The 19,671-nt window shown below is 41.7% G+C and overlaps 2 protein-coding genes and 1 pseudogene across 12 annotated transcripts in view; all 3 read left to right on the top strand.

Annotated features, from left to right (window-relative positions):
* Positions 1-1,898, top strand: part of ppfia1 (PTPRF interacting protein alpha 1) — a 66,024-nt gene extending 64,126 nt beyond the window's left edge. For 6 of the 8 annotated variants that reach the window (XM_088081351.1, XM_088081355.1, XM_088081343.1 and 3 more), the window contains one exon: positions 292-1,898. In XM_088081351.1, coding sequence (XP_087937477.1) covers positions 292-353 — 62 coding nt within the window. In that variant the 3' untranslated portion in view covers positions 354-1,898. Of the gene's footprint in view, positions 1-269 lie in introns of all 8 variants that reach the window. The other 2 variants (XM_088081346.1, XM_088081359.1) reach the window with 1 other exon arrangement.
* Positions 1,899-6,237: 4,339 nt separating this feature from the next.
* Positions 6,238-19,671, top strand: part of cttn (cortactin) — a 38,861-nt gene continuing 25,427 nt past the window's right edge. For all 4 annotated transcript variants that reach the window (XM_088081338.1, XM_042484884.2, XM_042484876.2 and 1 more), the window contains exons 1-5: positions 6,238-6,397; positions 10,561-10,661; positions 10,785-10,858; positions 10,950-11,079; positions 18,322-18,432. In XM_088081338.1, the coding sequence (XP_087937464.1) occupies positions 10,578-10,661; positions 10,785-10,858; positions 10,950-11,079; positions 18,322-18,432 (399 nt within the window). In that variant the 5' untranslated portion in view covers positions 6,238-6,397; positions 10,561-10,577. The remainder of the gene's footprint in view (positions 6,398-10,560; positions 10,662-10,784; positions 10,859-10,949; positions 11,080-18,321; positions 18,433-19,671) is intronic.
* LOC148190474 (28S ribosomal RNA) lies at positions 12,390-15,290 on the top strand (annotated as a pseudogene).

Below are 19,671 nucleotides of genomic sequence, written 5' to 3'. Positions count from 1 at the left end.
GGGGGGGGTGTCACCCTATTGGGGGCCAGATTTGGTCTGCAGGCTGCAAGTTGAGTATCACTGGCATACAGTTTGGCTCTTATCTCACTGCAAAAGTGCTCCTCTCTCTTTTTTCCAGGCAGAAAGCAGCTGTCTTGTTCTGTACTCAGCTTCAATAACGCATGTTGTACGCCTCTCCTCTGTTTCCCTTCGTCACTCCCCCCACCCACCCACGGCTTCTGTCCTGCTTCTCCTCTCGTGTCCGTCCATCTCTCTCTTCCTCTTCTCAGTTTATCCTCATTATTTCTATAGGTAACCGCTGGTCAGAGGATGAGGGGGAATTCCCTGCATTCAAGACCAGGATGATGAACTGAAATGACTTGCAAGGACACTAAAAAGATGTTTTTGTTGTCATCACAGAGAAAGACCTTACTCACCAATCTCAGTATCCCTAGTGGAAACTTTTTAGATTTATCTACATTTGTTATTATATTTATGTAAACCAATGGGACATTTAATTGATTTTAGAATTACCATGTAATCCCTTTTGCCTCTCTCCCCTTAATCAACCCCCTTTCTAAAAACAGAAACATTTCTCCACTGTGCCCATATTAAGCTCAGCTCTCAGATGTATGTAACTGAATGTTTCAATGGTCTGGAGTGTGTATATTTCTACCAGCAGACATTTTATCTAATCTTTTTATAATCCTGATTCTATTGACCAGATGTATGTTTTTTTTTCCTCTCTTTGAATTTGAATTCTAATCATTGAAATTCTGCTTAAGTGACTTTGATATGTGATATAACTTAATTCATATCCTTTGCCCTTTTTAACTGTTGTAATTTTTGTAGCTTATCACCTGTGATTTTGTGTAAATACAGCTCTTAGGTCAATGGATGTGTGAATATCAGACAAATTGCTGGAATTGTTTCACAAACTGCTCTACACTGTGAGTCAACCATCGCCGTTCAAATAACTGCTGGCAAGCCAGGCGATGGTGACAACAGATACCATGTGAAACACACCGAATATTTTCCTTTTCTATTCTTTATTTTACATATCTGCAAAACCAAAATGAAACTCTTGAATTTAAGAATTAAAGCCATATAACAGTAGCGAAAAAGAAAAATAAGAGGGCTTTTTTCGGATGCAATGAAAACAGAATTCGAGGTGCTCTCCAGTTGACCTTGCATGTGGAAACTTCTCCACGTATCCCCACCCTACCACACCCAGCTCGTCCCTTTAACAAAAGCCAACCTCCCTCACCTCTGGAGGAACACACACACACTCGCTTGTACCGGAGAACTTGAAATGTACGGATGAGTCAAACGTGTGGCAACTCCTTCGATGGACCAACTTCACTGAGGCCTCAGTCGATCCCCGCTGTGACTAGATAACCCTCAAGGCGGTGTGATCCACCCACAAATCTTTTTTTTTAAATAACACTTTGTATGAAGATTTCATATCAAGCCTTATTGTTTCTTAACTCCTCTCTGTCAGCTGTTATTTATTCTTACTCAGCCACATTGTGTTTTGTCAGTTCAGAGCTGAGGCCCCAGTTTGCTCCTGTGAATGTAGCAAAGCTCCTCATGTCCATGTCTGTCCTGTCTGCGCTCCCAACACAGGTTCCACCATGAGTTTTTATAGCAAATGAGAAGGAACCGAAGAGTTTTCTTTTACCCTACATGTAGCTCAAGCTTCAAGTAGAAAAACTTATTTTCTCTGTGTGATGTAGTCATTTATGCACAATGCAAATCATGTTGCTGTTTTATTCCTGCTCTTCCCATTGAATCTTCTCATCTTGTAACAATGATGTACAGTCTGAGTACTTATAAACTATTTTTATCACAATATTATTTATTGCTTACTTTCAATAAAATACTGAAACTTATTTTCCACTGCAGATAAAAAGACTGAAGCTTGTCTTTGGAGAATCTCTTTCTTTTTCCTGTCCTGCTTCTCGACAGCCCTCTTTCAGATTCAGACAACTTTATTTATCCCAGAAGGGCAGTTCAGTTTTACAGTCTACCCAGACTAAAAACACACTGACAGACAGGAACAAGCAGCACTTAGCAGTAGTAGTATTGCGTCAGACTTCAATGCATGTGTAAGATACACACCTGCACCCAGTGTGGTCCCCTGCTTACTCACTCACATGAGGACCGGGCAGAATAATTCAAGAAAAGTGTCCATGCTTCAATACATAAGTTAGTAAACATAAGTAAGACTTTCTATAATAGGCTCCTTGTTGATTGTGACTGAAAGCCTTTTGTCATGACATTCAGATGCAAACTCACCTCACCTGACTGTTTTCAGAGTGCACTACAATTACAAGCGGACAGAGTTAGTTGGAAATGTCAGCTTTGCTCTTTTTTCACAGGTCTTTATACTTTCCAAACAATTTCCTAAAAGTTTCCTGTATAAACTGTGTAATTTGGTATTAATGATAGCAACAATTGAGACATTGTTCAGTCTGTACACTTCCAAATAAACAATGCTGCTTATAGTTAGTCTTAGCAGGGAGTCTTTTAGTCAGTGCACAGCAGGTCGGCTGAATGTGCAAAAAAGTGAAACTTGTCTACAGGCAAGAATACAACTCAACATCTTTGTAGAATAAAGTTTTCAGCAACAAATTGTTAAGGATTGAATGCTGATGTACTATTTTGGAAATTATTGTTTTTACTGTATTTGGTACTAAATTGCCATTGTTCTTGACAGGAACTTCCTGGGAAATTTCAGCTTCCCCTTTCATGTTTTACTCTTATGTAACATTGTATCATAGGCAGTCGTGTCTGGCCTGGGGGCCAGTTGTGGCCCTCGGACAGATTTTATACAGCCTTTGGCATGTCTGTCAAAATGTACTATATAATGAACACAATACTGGCTAATCAAGCAAAATCATCTTGCATTATTTTGTTCACCTCACAATGGCAGAACAGTCACAGTTTGTAGACATGCACCAAGTAGGAACTACAAATACCTTTTTTTTCTTCTTGAAAATGAATCAGCTGTCTTTGTCTCATTTGTATGTGATTGTATTTTTTTTTTTTTTTTTTTACAACCCCTGTGATGCAGGAAGCAGCTGCCCACCAGGTGTTTTCACATCATCTTATCTTGCCCCCATTCAAACAAGTTTGGACACCTGTCTAATTTAAAGGGGATGTAAGGTTGCTAACAGCACCTCTACAAAATGTGGGACTGTCTTTGGTGTGGCTGGCTGGCTCTTGAGTTAAAGAAATTCATGAGGCAGAGGGCAGTGCAAAAAAAACAGGCATTTTTTAACAAAACTTGCAACTGAAACAGAAATAACCGAAAAACAGAAAAAAACAATTTAAGCAAAATCAACTGAAAGGAAAAAGACAGCAGCCTCTCAGCAGGCTGCAAACAAAAAATCCTCCACCCCAGTCAAAAGCCCAGGTGTCCTAATAACCCCTCCTGGCCCCACCCTATTTGGACTCATCCACTTCAGAGGGGCAGGGAAATCCACGAGAGGGAAACAACAGCCAAACTCATCCTAGAGATCAACATCAATGATCAGCTGGCAAAACTCAAACAGCCATACATGAATCACTTCATTGATAGCCCTCGGATGATCTTCACTCCTCAGTTCTATATTTGTCGCCAGGGCCTAATCACAGCCACAGCCAGAGGAACTCAGGCTGCTGAGCCCCCCAGCCCTCCTCAGCCCAGGCTTCAGCAATTACAGTGATTCTTTTGAACAAAGAGCAATACATGTTGATTAAATATAAACCAGGTGTCGAAGAACCAAAATACAAAAACGAACACAAGGCCTGGTTTATAAAAACCCAGTTTTTGAGTCATTTCAGTGGGTACAGTACAGAAAAACACTTGACTGACAGCTTCAATCTGATAACAGGACACAGATGTCCTAATCAAGCCTGCAGTCAGTGGCTGCTATTGGGGATCAGGGCAGGAGGAAAGGGTATGGGGAGAGAACCCTTTCACAGGGAATTTTTTTAAAACTAATTGTTTGTCAAATCAGAGATAATTTGCACCTCACAGTATGACTGGCAACCCCCTCGTCAGGAATTTCTTCTCTGGAGCCTCATGTTCTCTGTTATTTTTTGCATATTATGGAGTAACCTCAAGCGCTGTGCCCATGACTGAAAGATCAGAGATTCATTTCATGGCTGCAGTTGCTCAGATGCAGCTCTGTTTTCAGTTCCTTCAGTCAGGGGATAACTCTTACTACAGCAACCGTTAGTTCTTAGAGAAACTGTACTTCAGGGTTCCCACGGTCATGAAAGACCTGGAAATGTCATTAAATTTCACAATCTCATTTTCTAGGAATGGAAAAGTCATTGAATTAGTAAAAAAAAAATATAATTAAAAAGTTTTGGAAAAGTTGTGGAATTTTGTTGTGTGCAGTAAAATTAATTGTTACAGTAATCTTACAATGATAACCTTCCACTTAATGTACCATATGGGGGAATGTATTTTGACTATACCAGCCAAGCCTTCCTTTTTAAGACGGGTTACATGTGTGTGTGTGTTGTAGGCTAGTGTGGCAACATTTTGCAGGAAACTAGACTCTCCTGGGTGTGTTTGTAGAAAAGTACTGTAACCCAGGCTGGCAAGTGCTGCAAACACAGTGAAGTTCATACGTTTAAAAAATTGAAATTTATTATTTGACCTTGAAAAGTCATGGAAAAGCTCTGAAATTTTGTCCATGAAAATTTGTGGGAACCCTGGTACTAGTAAAATGGAGTTAAGAGTGATATAAATTTCATCCCTATATCCCTTCGGTTTGTTGCATGACCACAACATATGTTTCCAGGCCATTGATGACTCAATCTTTGCTGTTATGTGTGGAGGTATTAAAGGGGATTTAATTTGGGTTTTTTTTTAAACTGATAAAGAGAAAAAGACCCTTTTTTATGGCAACATGAAAAGCAATCTATTTCATAAAAGTGATCTAAATTACTTAAAAATCTAAAAAAATAAATGCAAGAGGTAAGTAAGCACTCACTGCTGTCTGGCATATGAAATGTAAATATTCTTTTTCGTTCAGAATTTTTAAAAAATGAATTTGTAATGAATTCCATTTTAACAACATCACTCTACTCATAACTGCAGCTGAGGGCATTATACATATATACAGTAAGCAATGAACAAAAGAACAAAACTGATATTACAAAAACAAACAACACAATATCTAACTTTTCAGTAAGGATGTGATAAGTCCTGTATTCACCAAAGGCCTATTCACATCAGGGTCCCTGGCGTTTTCACATACCAATAACTGGGTTAAAATCGACACTGACATTCCAAATCCAACCAAAGAGATACTCGAAAATAACCAACACCTTCACACTGAAAAATCACTTTTATAGTAAACAGTAACCTGAATAGCAAAAACCGATATGGTGAATTCAGAGGTATTTTGGTTTGTGGTCGGACTTTTCTGAGGGTTGTGGGGATGTGCTGGTTGCAGTGGTTGAAAGTAATGACGTACATTTATTCAGGTACTGTATTTAAGTACACTTTTTTATGTACTTGCACTTGACTCTAGTATTTCCATTTTCTGTCTATTACTTATATTCCACTACAAGTCAGAGGGAAACATTTTGCTCTTTACTCCTCTACGTATATAATATGGCTTTAGATTCTTTAATTCATGTGAAATATCATAGAGGCTCTAAAGCCTCTATGATACTTTATTGATTGCACAGGGGAAATTGTGATTCGTTACAGTAGCTCTGCATAGAGAATTATAGCAAGTAGAATAAACGATAAGCACCAATAAGAATGAAAAATATATAAGAACAGAAAATAGAAATACAGTAAGAGCAAACAATTGGCACATTATGTAAATATTTAGATATGTAAAAAAGTATGTAATTAAATATGCTCAGTATGTAAGTGTGTAATCTTAAATGTAAAATACAATCAGCTCTAATCTGTGAAAATCTAAATTTTAATAAGGATAATGTGCTGAGTGTGTAAGTGTGTAAAAAAACCTATAAAACTATGCATATGCTACAGTGCAGTGTACCAACTAGTATGTAAGTTAATTTTTTTTTTTAAAAAAACAAAACATTAATATGTGTGCATTTATAAAACACTAATATATTAACATGTATAAAAGTGTAAATGAGAGATTAGTGTTTTTCTGACAGATGTCCATTTTCAAGCGTCAGAAATGACCATAGGCTATATATATATTTATGTATACTGTATTTATATTTATATACAGTCTATGGAAATAACCAAGATTTCGTATCCCCGCCCATTTGTGACGTCAGTGCTGGCAGAGAACGGGATACTGGGAGAGCCGGAAGAGCCGCGGACAGCACATCAGATCCCAGATCTGTTTCTCCATCAGCGGACAACATCCAACAGGGGGATTTTTAACAGCCACTTTAGACTCTGGTCGGAGCTCCCTTGTCGCACACGGTGAGTAATCAATTGTAGACATTTTAATACTTAATTGACGTTACATGGAGAAAAAAAAAAGCCTCGCGGTGCTCGCGCTGACTCAGTGAATCATTCCAGAGGCATGTTAGCTTTAGCCAGCTAAGCTAACTGGGAGAACTGGAACAGGAAATGCCTCAGACACACAGCCAGCACTATTCCACAATTCGGAGCTGAATGAAGCACATTTTACCGAAGCTCTGGACTGAACGCTAATCCCCGTGTGTCTGTATGAGCATTTATAAGGTGTAAACCTGTTTCCAGAGGCTGTCTATAGGTAAGAGCCCCCCTCTCTCTCTCTCTCTCTCTCTCTCTCTCTCTCTCTCTCTCTCTCTCTCACACACACACACACACACACACACACACACACACTCTCATGTGTCAGTGTTGTAATGAGTTGCTGTGGAGAATAAGCCCTCACCGGTGCTTTGTGATCCTCCATGTGTGGGGCTGATAGTCCTTTTCTAAATGTGGCCTGACCTACTTGGATTGAAGCTAACTAACCTAGAAGCTAGGATAACCGAGCTAACTTTGTCCCCATATGGAAACAGCCTGAAAGCATAAGTTTTACTTCACTCCACCAGTTGCACCCTGACATCCAGGATTGAGTGTCACCTCACAGTCATGTCTACCAGCACTTTGCTCCTCCAGCCTGCTCACAAAGACTAAACAGCCTTCTGGGTTCAGTACGATGGGTGTGGTTGTGTTGTGTCCTGTCATGGTAGTCGAGACTTGTCAGGCTGCTTCCTGGTCTCTCAGAAACTTTTTCCTCTGGAGGTGAATGAAGCCACGTCTCCTGCTGCCCTGGGCTGAACACAGATGCTGGTTGCCCACATTGTGCTGAGTCAGGATTTGGGACTAGTACAGACAGCTTTTATTAGACACCAGGTCACTTCAGATCAGCCAGAACAGGCCAAACTGAAACACTGTTCATCATGTCTCCATCAGACTGTGCCTTTGAGTTGAATTAAACTTGGAATAGAGTTTAATGTTGTCACTATAATGGGATTTCTCACTACATTACAGTACCTTTAATGCCAAATTTTAATTAGCATTTTCGTTATCACCAGGAAAAATTGACATTGATGGCACACTATTGAATTGTTTTAAAAAGATAAATAGCCTAGACTAAGGCTATAACATGACAAAGTGTAAAGTGGACTGCACCTGTGTAGCACTTTCCTAGTCTTCTGATAACTCAAAGTGCTTTAACACTACATTGCATATTCACCCATTCACACATTGGTGGCTGAGGCTAGCGTACAAGGTGCAACCCGTTACTCAATAACCATTCACACTAGGGCTGAAACGATTCCTCGAATAATTCGAATAACTCGATTACAAAAAATGATCGAGGAATTTTCTCTGCCTCGAGGAATCGTTTAATTTTGCCAGCTCAAAGCATGGTATTTCGCCCGGACTACTTTTAATGCGGCACAACGCGCTGACGTCACGCACGTAAAGGAATAAAAAAGAGGCGGCGGATATGTTTGGTTTTAACCACGGATGTACAGGTAACGACGAAGAAGGCGACGAAAGCGAAAGGCACAAAGAAAAGGCAGAAAATGTTAAAAGTGTGGGAGCATTTCAAGCTGGACACCAAGGCGAACACTGCTGCGTGTATTCACTGTAAGACAGCGCTTGCATACCACAACAGTACGTCTTCAATGCTGCAGCATCTCCACCGAAGGCCCCCTGTTTACTCCGAGAGCGGAGGACCGTCACCCGAGACAAGGCAAAATGAAGTTAACGTAGCGCTAATTAATGAGATTAACGTTACTGTACCTTGCTAACATAACGTTAGCCCTGCGGAGGGCTAGGTTTCTATTAATTATGACTACTGTGGATGCGTGGCTAACGTGCCTTTCATACAGGCTTTATTTAATCTGTAAAAACACAGCGCTGCAGAGTGATGAGGGTGGAAAATAAAAACATAATAAAGCTAACTGGGTAGTTAAAAAAGGAAACCAATGGTTCATTGTTAGGTGAAATGTCTTATTGTCCCATGTATATTTATAATTGCTCTTTAACTAAACAAAAATATGTTTTATCCGATTACTCGATTAATCGATGGAATTTTCAGTAGAATACTCGATTACTAAAATATTCGATAGCTGCAGCCCTAATTCACACCATAGACTGTAAAGATGGAGGACGCGTCCCCTCTTACCCCTGCAATGCCTCAGTGAGGTTAAAAATATCTGAGATATGGATGATGCCATCCTGCGATGGTGATGTCATTGAGAGCCGGAGTCTGCACGGTAGCTATACCACCAATATCTGCGGTGGGGGAGTTCCTGCCAAAACACCCGTCTGACCAATCACAAGAAGCTCCGTTGAATGTGAGCGCACAGATTGGTTTTCATTTGCTGTCAATCAAGGTGGAAAATCCCCTTTTTGTAGAATAAATAACTTTATCATAAATAAGCTTATCACAAAAACAATTTCTTGAACAAACATCAGGGTGATGAACGACCTTCAGTGACAGAAACCACCTTTGGGAAAAATGTATTTGGTGTGTACTTTGAGTTTTTTCTTGGTTAGTAACAGAGAACAGCAGATTAACTATAACAAATACTAACAGTAAGAGAAAGCGCAGGAATGCAATATAATACTGTCAGGTCATCGGTATCAGCAGAGAATGGCTTTAAAATGAATTATTGGCATCAGTCTTAACATGAAAATTCCTGCTGATATGACGGGCTGGCAAAATGACTCTTTAATTATGTGACTTTATAGTTACAAGAGGTCAAATTGTCTCCGGTTTTGGTTGTGGTCAGGAAGAGCATCATCTAAGCCTCTTAAAGTGGGACAAGTTGTTCCACAAGAATAAATGTTTTACATGTAACCAAGGTCAAAGTAGCTTTCTTGTTTAGCCCAGTGACTCAGTACATTTTGAAAAATATTGTGATTTAGGTCAATATCTGCCAGTAGTAGGCCATCACAAAAAGAGTAGGCGTGCTGTGTCAATTCCATTACGGGAGAAACTTGATGTTCTATGCAGTTAGGTGGAAAAACTCATGTGCCTCTATCGGCATCAGCAATCAGCTAAAATGAGTTAGAAGATACTTGATCAGTATCCTGCTCAAAGTCAATTCATCATGAAGAGTGCCTAGATGGTCAACACCTATATTAGAGCTGTAACTAATGATTATTCATGTCACTGATTTATCTGTAGATTATTTTCTCAATTGATCAACCAATCGTTTGGTCACCACAACACTAGAAAACAGTAAGAAAAGCATATGCATTTTTGCTTGAAAAATTACATAAATGATTAATATATTATCGAAATTGTTACCAGTTTATTTTCTGTTGATCAATAATGGATTCCTTGACTAATCTTTGCAGCTGTAATCTATTAATACTCACATGCCCAATGTAGATTAGTAAACTGTGCCTGAAGTCATTTCACCTATCCATACTTGCTGTGAAGTGATCGTCCTCTAGCCTGACTCAAATGTAATCGAGCAGAAACAATCAGTCGAATAATTTGTAAATGGAATATCTTTGACTTTTCGACCATTGATTGGATGAAGTTTTAAGATGTCACTGTCAGTTTTAGGAAATTGTGATGGAAATCTTTCCGCTAATTTCTGACATTAAGAAAAATGAATTGGCAGATTAATCAGAATTGTAAATAGCAGCACCCCGGGATGTAAGAACAAAGTCTTTGTTCTTTTCAAGCCTGCATCTTCAGTTCAGCTGAAGCTAATAAGAAGCCGAGTTAGCCAAATAAAGGTGGTACCTTCCTAAGTTTACAGTCTTTCTTATATCCTGATGTTGGAGAAGCTGGAACCAGAGAATGATGGGAGTGTTGGATTGATAAATGACTTAAATCATTCATTTAAAAAATGTAATTCCTCTATATTTGTCTAATTGATTAATAATCTAATTTTTCCAGCTCTACATGCAAGTTTTGTATAAAGATAGATTTAAAAAAATGGCACACAAAACTGCAGTTAATAGTCTAAACATAAGGTCAACAGGCTGAGCTATTCCCAGAGCTTTTGAACATATCCCTTGGCCATCCTCAGCTTTGAAAAAATCTTAAATTATCCTCAAAGACAAAAGCTTTGGATCTGGTCTCTCCGACCATATAAAGTATGTTTTTCTCAATTAAATGACCTTTTTCTCGTTTTCAGTGTGTGTTGCAGTAAGGATGTGGAAGTCAACAGTAGGACAGCAGGTCACTGTGTCTGTAAATGACGAGGGGGACGACTGGGAGACTGACCCTGACTTTGAGGTACCGATGGACGCTTCTTCCTCCCACCATGACCCCTTTAGTTCTCCTCAGTCCACTTTAAACACTTTGTGCTACATCCTTCACCCTCACCTTCTTTACCCTTTAACATTCCTGGATATATAGAATGACGTATCAGAGAAGGAGCAGCGCTGGGGGGCCAAGACGGTGGCGGGCTCAGGACATCAGGAACACATAGAGTGAGGAAGCAAATATGTTTTCCTTTGGTATTCAATGCAGCATGGAAAGCCCCAGAAAGTGTCTCCTGACTTTTTCGTTTCCTCTGCATAGTATATGCCAGCTGCGTATGACCGTGTCGACGGAGCATACCAGCTTGAAGCAGAGGGAGTTGGACACCATGCCCAAGGCCTCACATGGATATGGAGGAAAATTTGGAGTGCAGCAGGACCGAATGGACAAGGTAAGAGGGACCACAAGACTTGAGCTCACAGATATGCTATTACAGACATTTCCAAACTTTTCAGAACTTGTACCACTGTACCACTATGTGCCAAACCAAATGTCACAAGTACCACCTCTCACTACAGACATCAACAAGGCAATAATGAAAGAGCCACCTCGCCTATGATAATGATAATAATAAAATTAATTTAGGGATGCAACGGTAACTGGTTACAATGTTAACTGTGGTAAAATTCCCAGATGATTAGAAATATCATTCAATTTTAATTATCATGATAACCGTGTGAGATTACCTTGCTTTGTAATTATGGTAGAAACTGCCAGCGGGGTTCGAAATTTACACCCCTCGAGCTCCAATTACCAGTTAATCTCTGAGGTTTATCCGCTACACTGGTGGATAAATGTTTGTGCCTAAATAGCCATTTATTAAACTCTGTTGAGAGTCTGCAGCATTTTTAGGGGCGCACGTCTCTGCTGCTCTGTGCAGCTGCTCCTGAGGTCTCTGTCACACATAAGTCGAGATGGAGAAATAGGTCCACATGCATAGGGTGGATTTTTTTTTGTCACCTGTTTTTCTTAATCTTTGAACTGTCTATTTTAAGATTCTGCCAGGTCCCAAGGTAAAATAATGTCCCATGGGGTTTATTTTTAACCCTTTATTACACCTTTCCCGAACCCGATCCTGAAAAAGAAAAAAATGAAAATGCAAATGCAGACAAATACACACATTTTCCATAAAATTCTGACCTGAGGAATTCAGTAAAATTATTATTTTTAGGATTCAAACACATCTTGACTCTCGACTAAGCAAAAAAAAAAAAAACAAGCAGAAAACGCTTAAATTGCATCTATATTTTCCTTATTTATTGATAACCTTTAAGTCCCACTGTTGTAAAATTGTGACATCTATTTGAAGCTGGCACTCCCGTTGCCTTCGTCCCCATAAGTGCAGACCAGTTGGCGGGATCCCCATTGTGGTGCAGGGGCCTTTCGGCCCATCTTCTATCCTGTCTGCGCTATCCCCCTCTTACCCTCCTTCTCCAGCCCCCTGGAGCCGGGGCGTGCCCCGTTAGATCTGCATGTGTGGCCGTGGCTGCTGATGGACTCTAAGTCTCCGTGCTTCCCGTGTTAAACATACGTTGCTCCTGTGGAGGTAAGAGGGGAGGCAGAAGGGGCTGGGGGTGTCTAGTGGGCCCTCCTTTGCTATTGCGGGGTAATCGTCGGCACATTGAGAGGTCATGAGTTTCCCATGGTTGAAGTGGCCCCCTGCTGCCTTCAACAGATGCCACATCCACACCTATTGGACGATGACCTCAGCTCAGATGAGACAACCCGCCTAATATAAGCATATTATTTAGTGTAGGAAAAAAAATAAACCAGGATTCCCTCAGTAGCAGCGAGTGAGGCGGGAAGAGCCCTGCATCGAATCCCTGTCGGATGGGCAGAATGGGGAGATGTGGCATATGGTAGACCACTTGACTGGTGTTGCTTGAGGGCATGAGTCCTTTTGATCAAGGATCAGCCTGTGGATGGTGTGAGGCCTGTAAAGGCCCTCATCGTGCTAGGGGCCAGTGTCTTCAGAGTTGGTTTGTTTGGGAATGCAACCAAAAGCGGATGGTAAACTCCATCTAAGGCTAAATACCGGCACAAGGCCAATAGTTGACATTTACCTTAAGGGAAAGTTGAAAAGAAGCTCAAGAGAGAGAGTTCAAGGGGACATGAAAGTTGGTGGGTTGGGGACGGTCACTTGGTGTGGGAGAATACCCTTTTGGGACCTTTCCATGGTGCTGGCCTTAACTTCACAAGGTAAATTTCCTCTAGGGCAATGCCGTGTAACTGGCTCCTGGTTGGCTTGGGATGAAAGTGGCTCGAGACTCTGGCTACAAGCTTTACAGCGCCCTGCGCTGGGATCTTAACCCTCCCCAGGGGAGCACTCATTGTGCCCTCTCTCCCTGCAGGGAGGAACATGGCCCCCTGCTCCCAATGCAAATGTAGGCTGGAACAGTCTGTCCTCAGTGCACCCCAACCGCATCCCGTTACCAGGGCGGAGTGTGGGCCATCTAAAAGGTGCCAGGGGTAAGCGGCGATGTTGGCAACCCACCCGACCTGTCTTGAAACATCAATCAAGGAGCCTAAAGCATGCACGAGTCAGAGGGTGACACCCTGTGGTGCAATAAAAGTAAGGGCCATCTTGTACCAGCTGAGGTGGATCCTGCCCCCGGGGGTCGGGTGTACCACTGGCCCATCTCAGCCACACCGTTGAGGAGATGAAGCATGAGTGCAATGTATAGGACTGAAAAGATAGTTAACAATGCCAGGGCAGGGCAAAACTAGAGGAAACTCTAGTGGAGGCCCGTAACAATTCAGATGTGCAAATCGACTATCTGACCTGGGTATGAATCAAATGCCGGGTTGGTTGGTTGGTTAATAATAATTAATATAGACACCCATGTTCAACGGCTGTTCACACCGTGTCAACAGCCGTTGAACATGGGTCAGTCAAGTCAAGTCAATTTTATTTATAGAGCCCATTATCACAAAACATTGTTTGCCTCAGAGGGCTTTACAGTGTACGACATCCCTCTGCCCTGAGACCCTCACATCACCCAAGGAAAAACTCCCGAAAAAGAACCCCTGTAACGGGGAAGAAAAAGGAAGAAACCTCAGGAAGAGCGTTAGAGGATGATGAGGGATCCCTCTTCCAGGACTGACAGACGTGCAATAGATGTCGTAAATAACAAATGAAATACAATCATGGCAAAAAGGAAAGAGAGAGGGGAGAGAGGGGGAGAGAGGCACAGCAATAATAGAAACAGATGCATGTCATATTACAATAACGATAGGTGTGAAATTATTAATTACACTCTATGATGATGTTAAGGGTGATGATAAGAGTCTCATGCGTATATTGATAGGGAGGTGTCCAAAGGCAAGATCACAGCATCAGCGCAACCAGGACCAGACCACGATCAGGGTGAGTGGGGGGTACAGTATCAGTACAGCCACAGCACGAGCACAACCAAAGGCAGGGTCACAGCATCAGCAGCTGTCACCATGGTCAGGCACAGCCAAGGTTACGGCCAGTCTCTTAGTCAGTCCTAAGAGACAGGCGAACGCCGTTTGTAGGGTGGGCTGATGGCCCGTGTCACCCCCTGGCCGATCAAAAGAAAGTCAGGTTCAGATCCCTGAATCTGGAGTGGCAGAGATAGGCACTGTGATGCATCCAGTGTGATAATGCAGATGATCTCAGAGAAGCTGGCGGGAGCCCTGGGAAAGTTCTCTTCTCTTTGTGAAGGGCAGAGCGCCCTGGAATGGGTTCGCCCCGAGAGAGGCCCCGCCGGGTTTGACACACTCAAGGGACAGTGATAGGTTGGGAATTTGACTGGGGGGTTACACCTAACAAACGGTAATGCAGGTGCTCTAAGGCTATCTCAGGGAGGACAGAAACCTCCCGTGGAGCAGAAGGGCAAAAGTTTGCTTGATCTTTATTTTCAGTATGAATACAGACCGTGAAACCAGGGCCTCACGATCCTTCTGACTTTTGGGGTTTTAAGCAAGAAGTGTCAGAAAAGTTGCCCCAGGGATAAACTGGATAGTTGCGGCTGAGCGTTCATAGCAGCATAACTGTTTCATCCTTCGATGTTGGCTCTTCGTATCATTGTGAAGCAGAATTCACCAAGCAATGGATTGTTCACCCACTAATAGGGAATGTGAGCTATGTTTAGACCGTCGTGAGACAGGTTAGTTTTACCCTACTGATGATGTGTTGTTGCAATAGTAATCCTGCTCAGTACGAGAGGAACCGCAGGTTCAGACATTTGGTGTATGTGCTTGGCTGAAGAGCCAGTGGTGCGAAGTTACCATCTGTGGGATTATGTCTGAACGCCTCTAAGTCAGAATCCCGCCTAGACGTAATGATACCATAGTACTGCGGATCTGGCATTGGCCTTGGATAACAGACCTTGGTCAGTCATCTGGGGCCAACCGAAGATCAGCAGTATTACGAATCTTTGTGATCTGTCGTTCGTGACAAGGCTGAGGTGCGGACAGATCATGGTTGCCACTCTTCTATCTTGCATCTCATGTTTGTGGAAAACCTGATGCTAAATCACTTGCAGACAACCTGATTCTGGGTCAGGGTTTCGTATGTAGCAGAGCAGCTGTCTCGCTGCGATCTATTGAAAGTCAGCCCTTGATCCAAGCTTTTGTCAGCGGTGTGCATGGGCCCCACAAACTACCATTCTCCCTATTGCTCTGTTGGAGTACCAGGGGCGCAAGTCTATGGTGTCCGACAAGGCTAAAAATATGCTGCATAAACAGAAACAAGTTGCATATATAGAAACGCGCTGCATAAACAGAAATGAGTTACATATAGAGAAACGCACTGAACATACAAAAACAAATGCAAAAGGAAAACGCAGTTGGACTGAAAACGAGCTACACCCTCATTTTCATATAAAATAGTTGTCCTCCAAGCAGGACAATTTACATTGGTCTTAATGTGCAGCAAGCGGTGAGACGAGTGCTTAAGGACCGTCTACAAATTTCAACACCATAGAGCGAAAATATTCAATAACTCAATTTTTATATGGTGTATATGGTGCACCAAATTTACCTCACACATCAATGGTATACCAGTGATTGCGCTACAGCACTTAGTTAGGGAAATTGTGCCTTCATATGTATAGAGGGAATTAGTGCAGTGTCATGACTTTTACTTCTCTAAAATAATACACTTACCAATTTGGTGAGATGGATGAGCCTGTTTGGATTGGCACAGTCTTGAGGTTTTGACATAGGAGTTGCACAGCTCTCGATGGTCGTCTTTCATAGTCTTGATCCATTTAATTTTCTCAAAAAAAAAAAATCCAAGAGTCCTTCAGGTGAGCGTTTTCATGAGCAATTTGCATGGCAAATGAGACAGCTTCATGTAGTCATTGCTCAGAACTTTGCCACAACACAGAGGGGTCATCTGTCACTCTGATGGTAAATCCCCAGATTGAGGTGCCTAGCAGGATAAAGGCATTTCATTTTCTTGCTGTAAGTGGTGCTAGAAGTGGTCATTTGACTCTGACTCCTCTTCACCTTTGAAATGTTCCTCTGACTCTGGATTGTCAGCGCCAGTGCTGTCACTTGCCTCTGGGCAATTTTTTGGACCATGTAGCCATCCCAAAATTCCACTCATTTCGCTAATTACCAACTGAAAAGTCAGAATCCGACTGTGTTAAGCTTATGTGACAGCATGGCATTTGACATCATGTCACGTCTTACCATGTAGCTATGCACAGGTTTTATTTCTAAAATAATTGAATTACTAAGAACCATTTTTTATGCAATTGTAATGGGGTTTTATGCAATAATTGTCTATTATAAAATGCAATTAAATCGCATTTTTTTTTTGGTTTAACTTGACTTTTACTCTGACTTGGACCAGTCAGGTCTTTCAGCAAGGCTCTTGCATACCCACTAGGTGGCACACCACATTTTGGGGTTCACTGTTCTATTAGGACGAAGCTGGACCGGACAGGTTGGTTTTGCTTTCACACACGTTTTGCCCTCACCCAAAGGTCCAGTTAATAACTGTTCTGGACTGTTAGTCAGCAGAGGATCTCAGTCTGCTCCCAGATGGCCTTTGAGGATTGAATGTTTTGTGTTTCTGTTTCCAAGTTCAACAATGAACATTAAAACTTAATATTCAGTGTTTCCCATAGAATAACGGGGAGCGGGGGGCTGACAGCAAACTTTTTCCCTTTTTTTATGGTGTGTCATTTTGTATCATTCTGTGTCTCCTCTCTAAATTCAGAGGTTTTAGCAGGCATGTGAATGCAGCAGGCAGAGCTCTCCATGACCTCTTTTTTTCCTCAGCAGCAGTTTGTGACTTGCAGGGTGCATGATTGATCTGTCAATCCATTTACAGCTGATCAGATCGATGGATGAGAGGAGTAGCTGTTTGTGAGTGAATGCAAACTAGTAGACCCAGCAGAATGAATGGTTAGGTTTCACTTTCACTGAGCCTGGTGTTCTGCTGCTCAGTCTTTGCCCACGGTGTATTCTGCACTACAAGAGTGTGGTGCAATGCATAACCATATGGTATATTCACATATTACAGTAGCACTCCTAATGAAAGCTCCAACTCCAAAATAGGAAATCTATTTGTGGTGGCAAATGTTTTCGTCATGGCGGTCTGCCACAAATAAATGAATGCATGTGAAATTTTGGATAGAGAATTAGATTTTTTTGTGAAATCTGTTTGAAGAGGGAACCTGGTATCCTTAAATTGTATTTGTATATTGCAATTACTGTAAACTATCCTCATCTTCAGTGGAGTTACATGCTTCTATTGTAAAAGTTAACACACTCAGTCTTGTCTTTTCCCCACCAGCCTGAGCTTCATAATGATAAACATTTCATTGTATTTTGATGTCCTTGTCAAGCAGGAAATCTGTTTGTCATGTCTCTACAGGTTATTGTTATTATCCTCAGTGTAGTGTAAGACTGAAACAGAAATGTGGTCAAAGACTTGGAGTCTCTGGTTTCAAAGTGTGTAGCGGTTCATCACTACAGATGAGTGGCTGACACCAACACGACCACAGGTCAATCCCTACAATCATATTGGCCCCAACGTGCCTCCTTTTCACTTCATTCTTAACACCTTGCGTGTGTACAGTGTGAATTGAAAAAAGCTAGAAAGATAAATTCTTCTCTTATGCTGCTGGTTGCATTACTTTCACCATTTTCCTTTGAGTGGTGAAACTGGTTTTGCTGTAGTTGTAGCTTTTCCTGCAGCTGCAGCTAAATATGAACCAGCTTGCTAGATCCCGGTTTGTATTGTTTTGTAGCTTTTTATGTTCTCAAAGTGGGCACTTAGAAAATTTGACAAACTCCATTTCACAGTTCTGTAAGCTTGCGCAGTAGTTTCTCTAATGTTCACCTCAGTGTGTGTGTTTGTGTGTAACAGAGTGAGTCAGTTGTGGCCATTTCACACTCGATAATCTCTCCTGGCAAGCAACGCCATCCGTCCACACCTTCCTCTCTCTGGCCTGTGTGGTCATTGCAGCGTGAATGTGATGACTGAGCACTGTTTACACCACACTGTGTGCATCTGTGATGAGTCAGATGTCACCACTTCAAACTGCTGGCTGTGTTTTCAGCGCCTTTGCTCATTTTGTGTCCCTAACCTCCTCAAATGTTCCCTTATTGCCCTTTTTTATGTTTGGTCTTTTTCTGTGTTTCTTCACAGTCTGCTGTGGGTCATGACTACCAGAGCAAGCTGTCCAAGCATTGCTCCCAGACGGATACTGCCATGGGATTTGGGGGAAAGTTTGGAGTGCAAGCTGACCGCGTTGACCAGGTTATTTCCTGTAGCTTACCAATCACCAGTGCTGACAACATGTCCATAATTTCGAATATGATTCTTTGTCGATGTGTAAAATGTCTGGCTGCCTCTGAAGGAGACGACTCACACCTGTTGAGACAATTCTAGAAAATGTTTGTAATCAACGTAATTTAATTAATTTCAACTCAATTCAGTTTTGTTTTTAAAGCCCAATACCAAAAATCCCAATTTCCCTCAGAGGGCTTTACAATATCAGATATCTCTCTGTCCTTCAAAGGGATAGAAATTCTGTCATTATGTACTCACCTTTGTGCCGATGGAAGGTCTGGGGAAGTTTTATAGTCCACAAAACACAGCAGGTGGGTCCTAGGGAAAAGGCATTAAAGTAAATGGTGACCAGGATTCAAACGTTAAAAAAATACATAAACCAAATAAATACAAAACCACAAAATGTCTCCATACTGCTTGTCCGAAGTAATCCAAGTGTCCTGAAGCCCCGACGTGCCAAGTTGTTTTGAAAACATCATGTTTTTAGCCTTGTTGTAGCCTGTAGCTGCTAGTGTGGAAGCTGCTTTCACATATGCATGAGACCAACAAGAGCTTGCAGTGTCTGCGCGTCAGTGTTTACATGCTACCTGGAAACTTCCCTCTTTCTATCATGCAGCATTTTTGGGTGAACCATTCCTTGACCTTTACAGCAGATGAGGAAAGGACCGTTTAACAGGGGGAAAAATGGAAGAAACCTCAGGAAGAGCGATTGTGGAGGGATCACTCTCCAAGGTCAAACGGATGTACAATAGATGTTGTAATCTGGCATGTGAACCACTAATTAAACCTTAAAATGGGATTATCCAGAAAACATATTAATTGACAGCAGTATCATCCAGGGTTGAAAATTAACTTTTTTGTTCACCTGCTACTCACTGCGCAGTATCCAAACACCTCTTTATGTGGAGCTGGAAATTTGGTCCTTTCTTTTTATTTTGTGGCCCTGCTCTCTAAACACTTTTCACTATGACCTGATGGACAACAGATCCATAATAACGTGTCCCTCCTCTGTCCCTCCGGACCATCCATTCTAGCACCAATTGCTAATGAACGCCTGGCTGAAAGTATAGTTAATTCTGACATGGGTCAAATATAAAAACTGTTGTATTTTATCTGTTATTGTTTAATTACACGTCAAACTGAACTTGTGAGTCTAATTGCAGTCTATAACTATGTGATTGGGATAAAGCTAGGGGTGTGCGATAT

This window comes from Plectropomus leopardus, chromosome 1 (assembly GCF_026936395.1).
Source record: "Plectropomus leopardus strain MGB_pleo_1.0 chromosome 1, ASM2693639v1, whole genome shotgun sequence".
NCBI classification, from domain to species: domain Eukaryota; kingdom Metazoa; phylum Chordata; class Actinopteri; order Perciformes; family Serranidae; genus Plectropomus; species Plectropomus leopardus.
The sequence above is the reverse complement of the archived record's forward strand: the minus strand, read 5'-3'. Positions and strand labels throughout refer to the sequence as shown.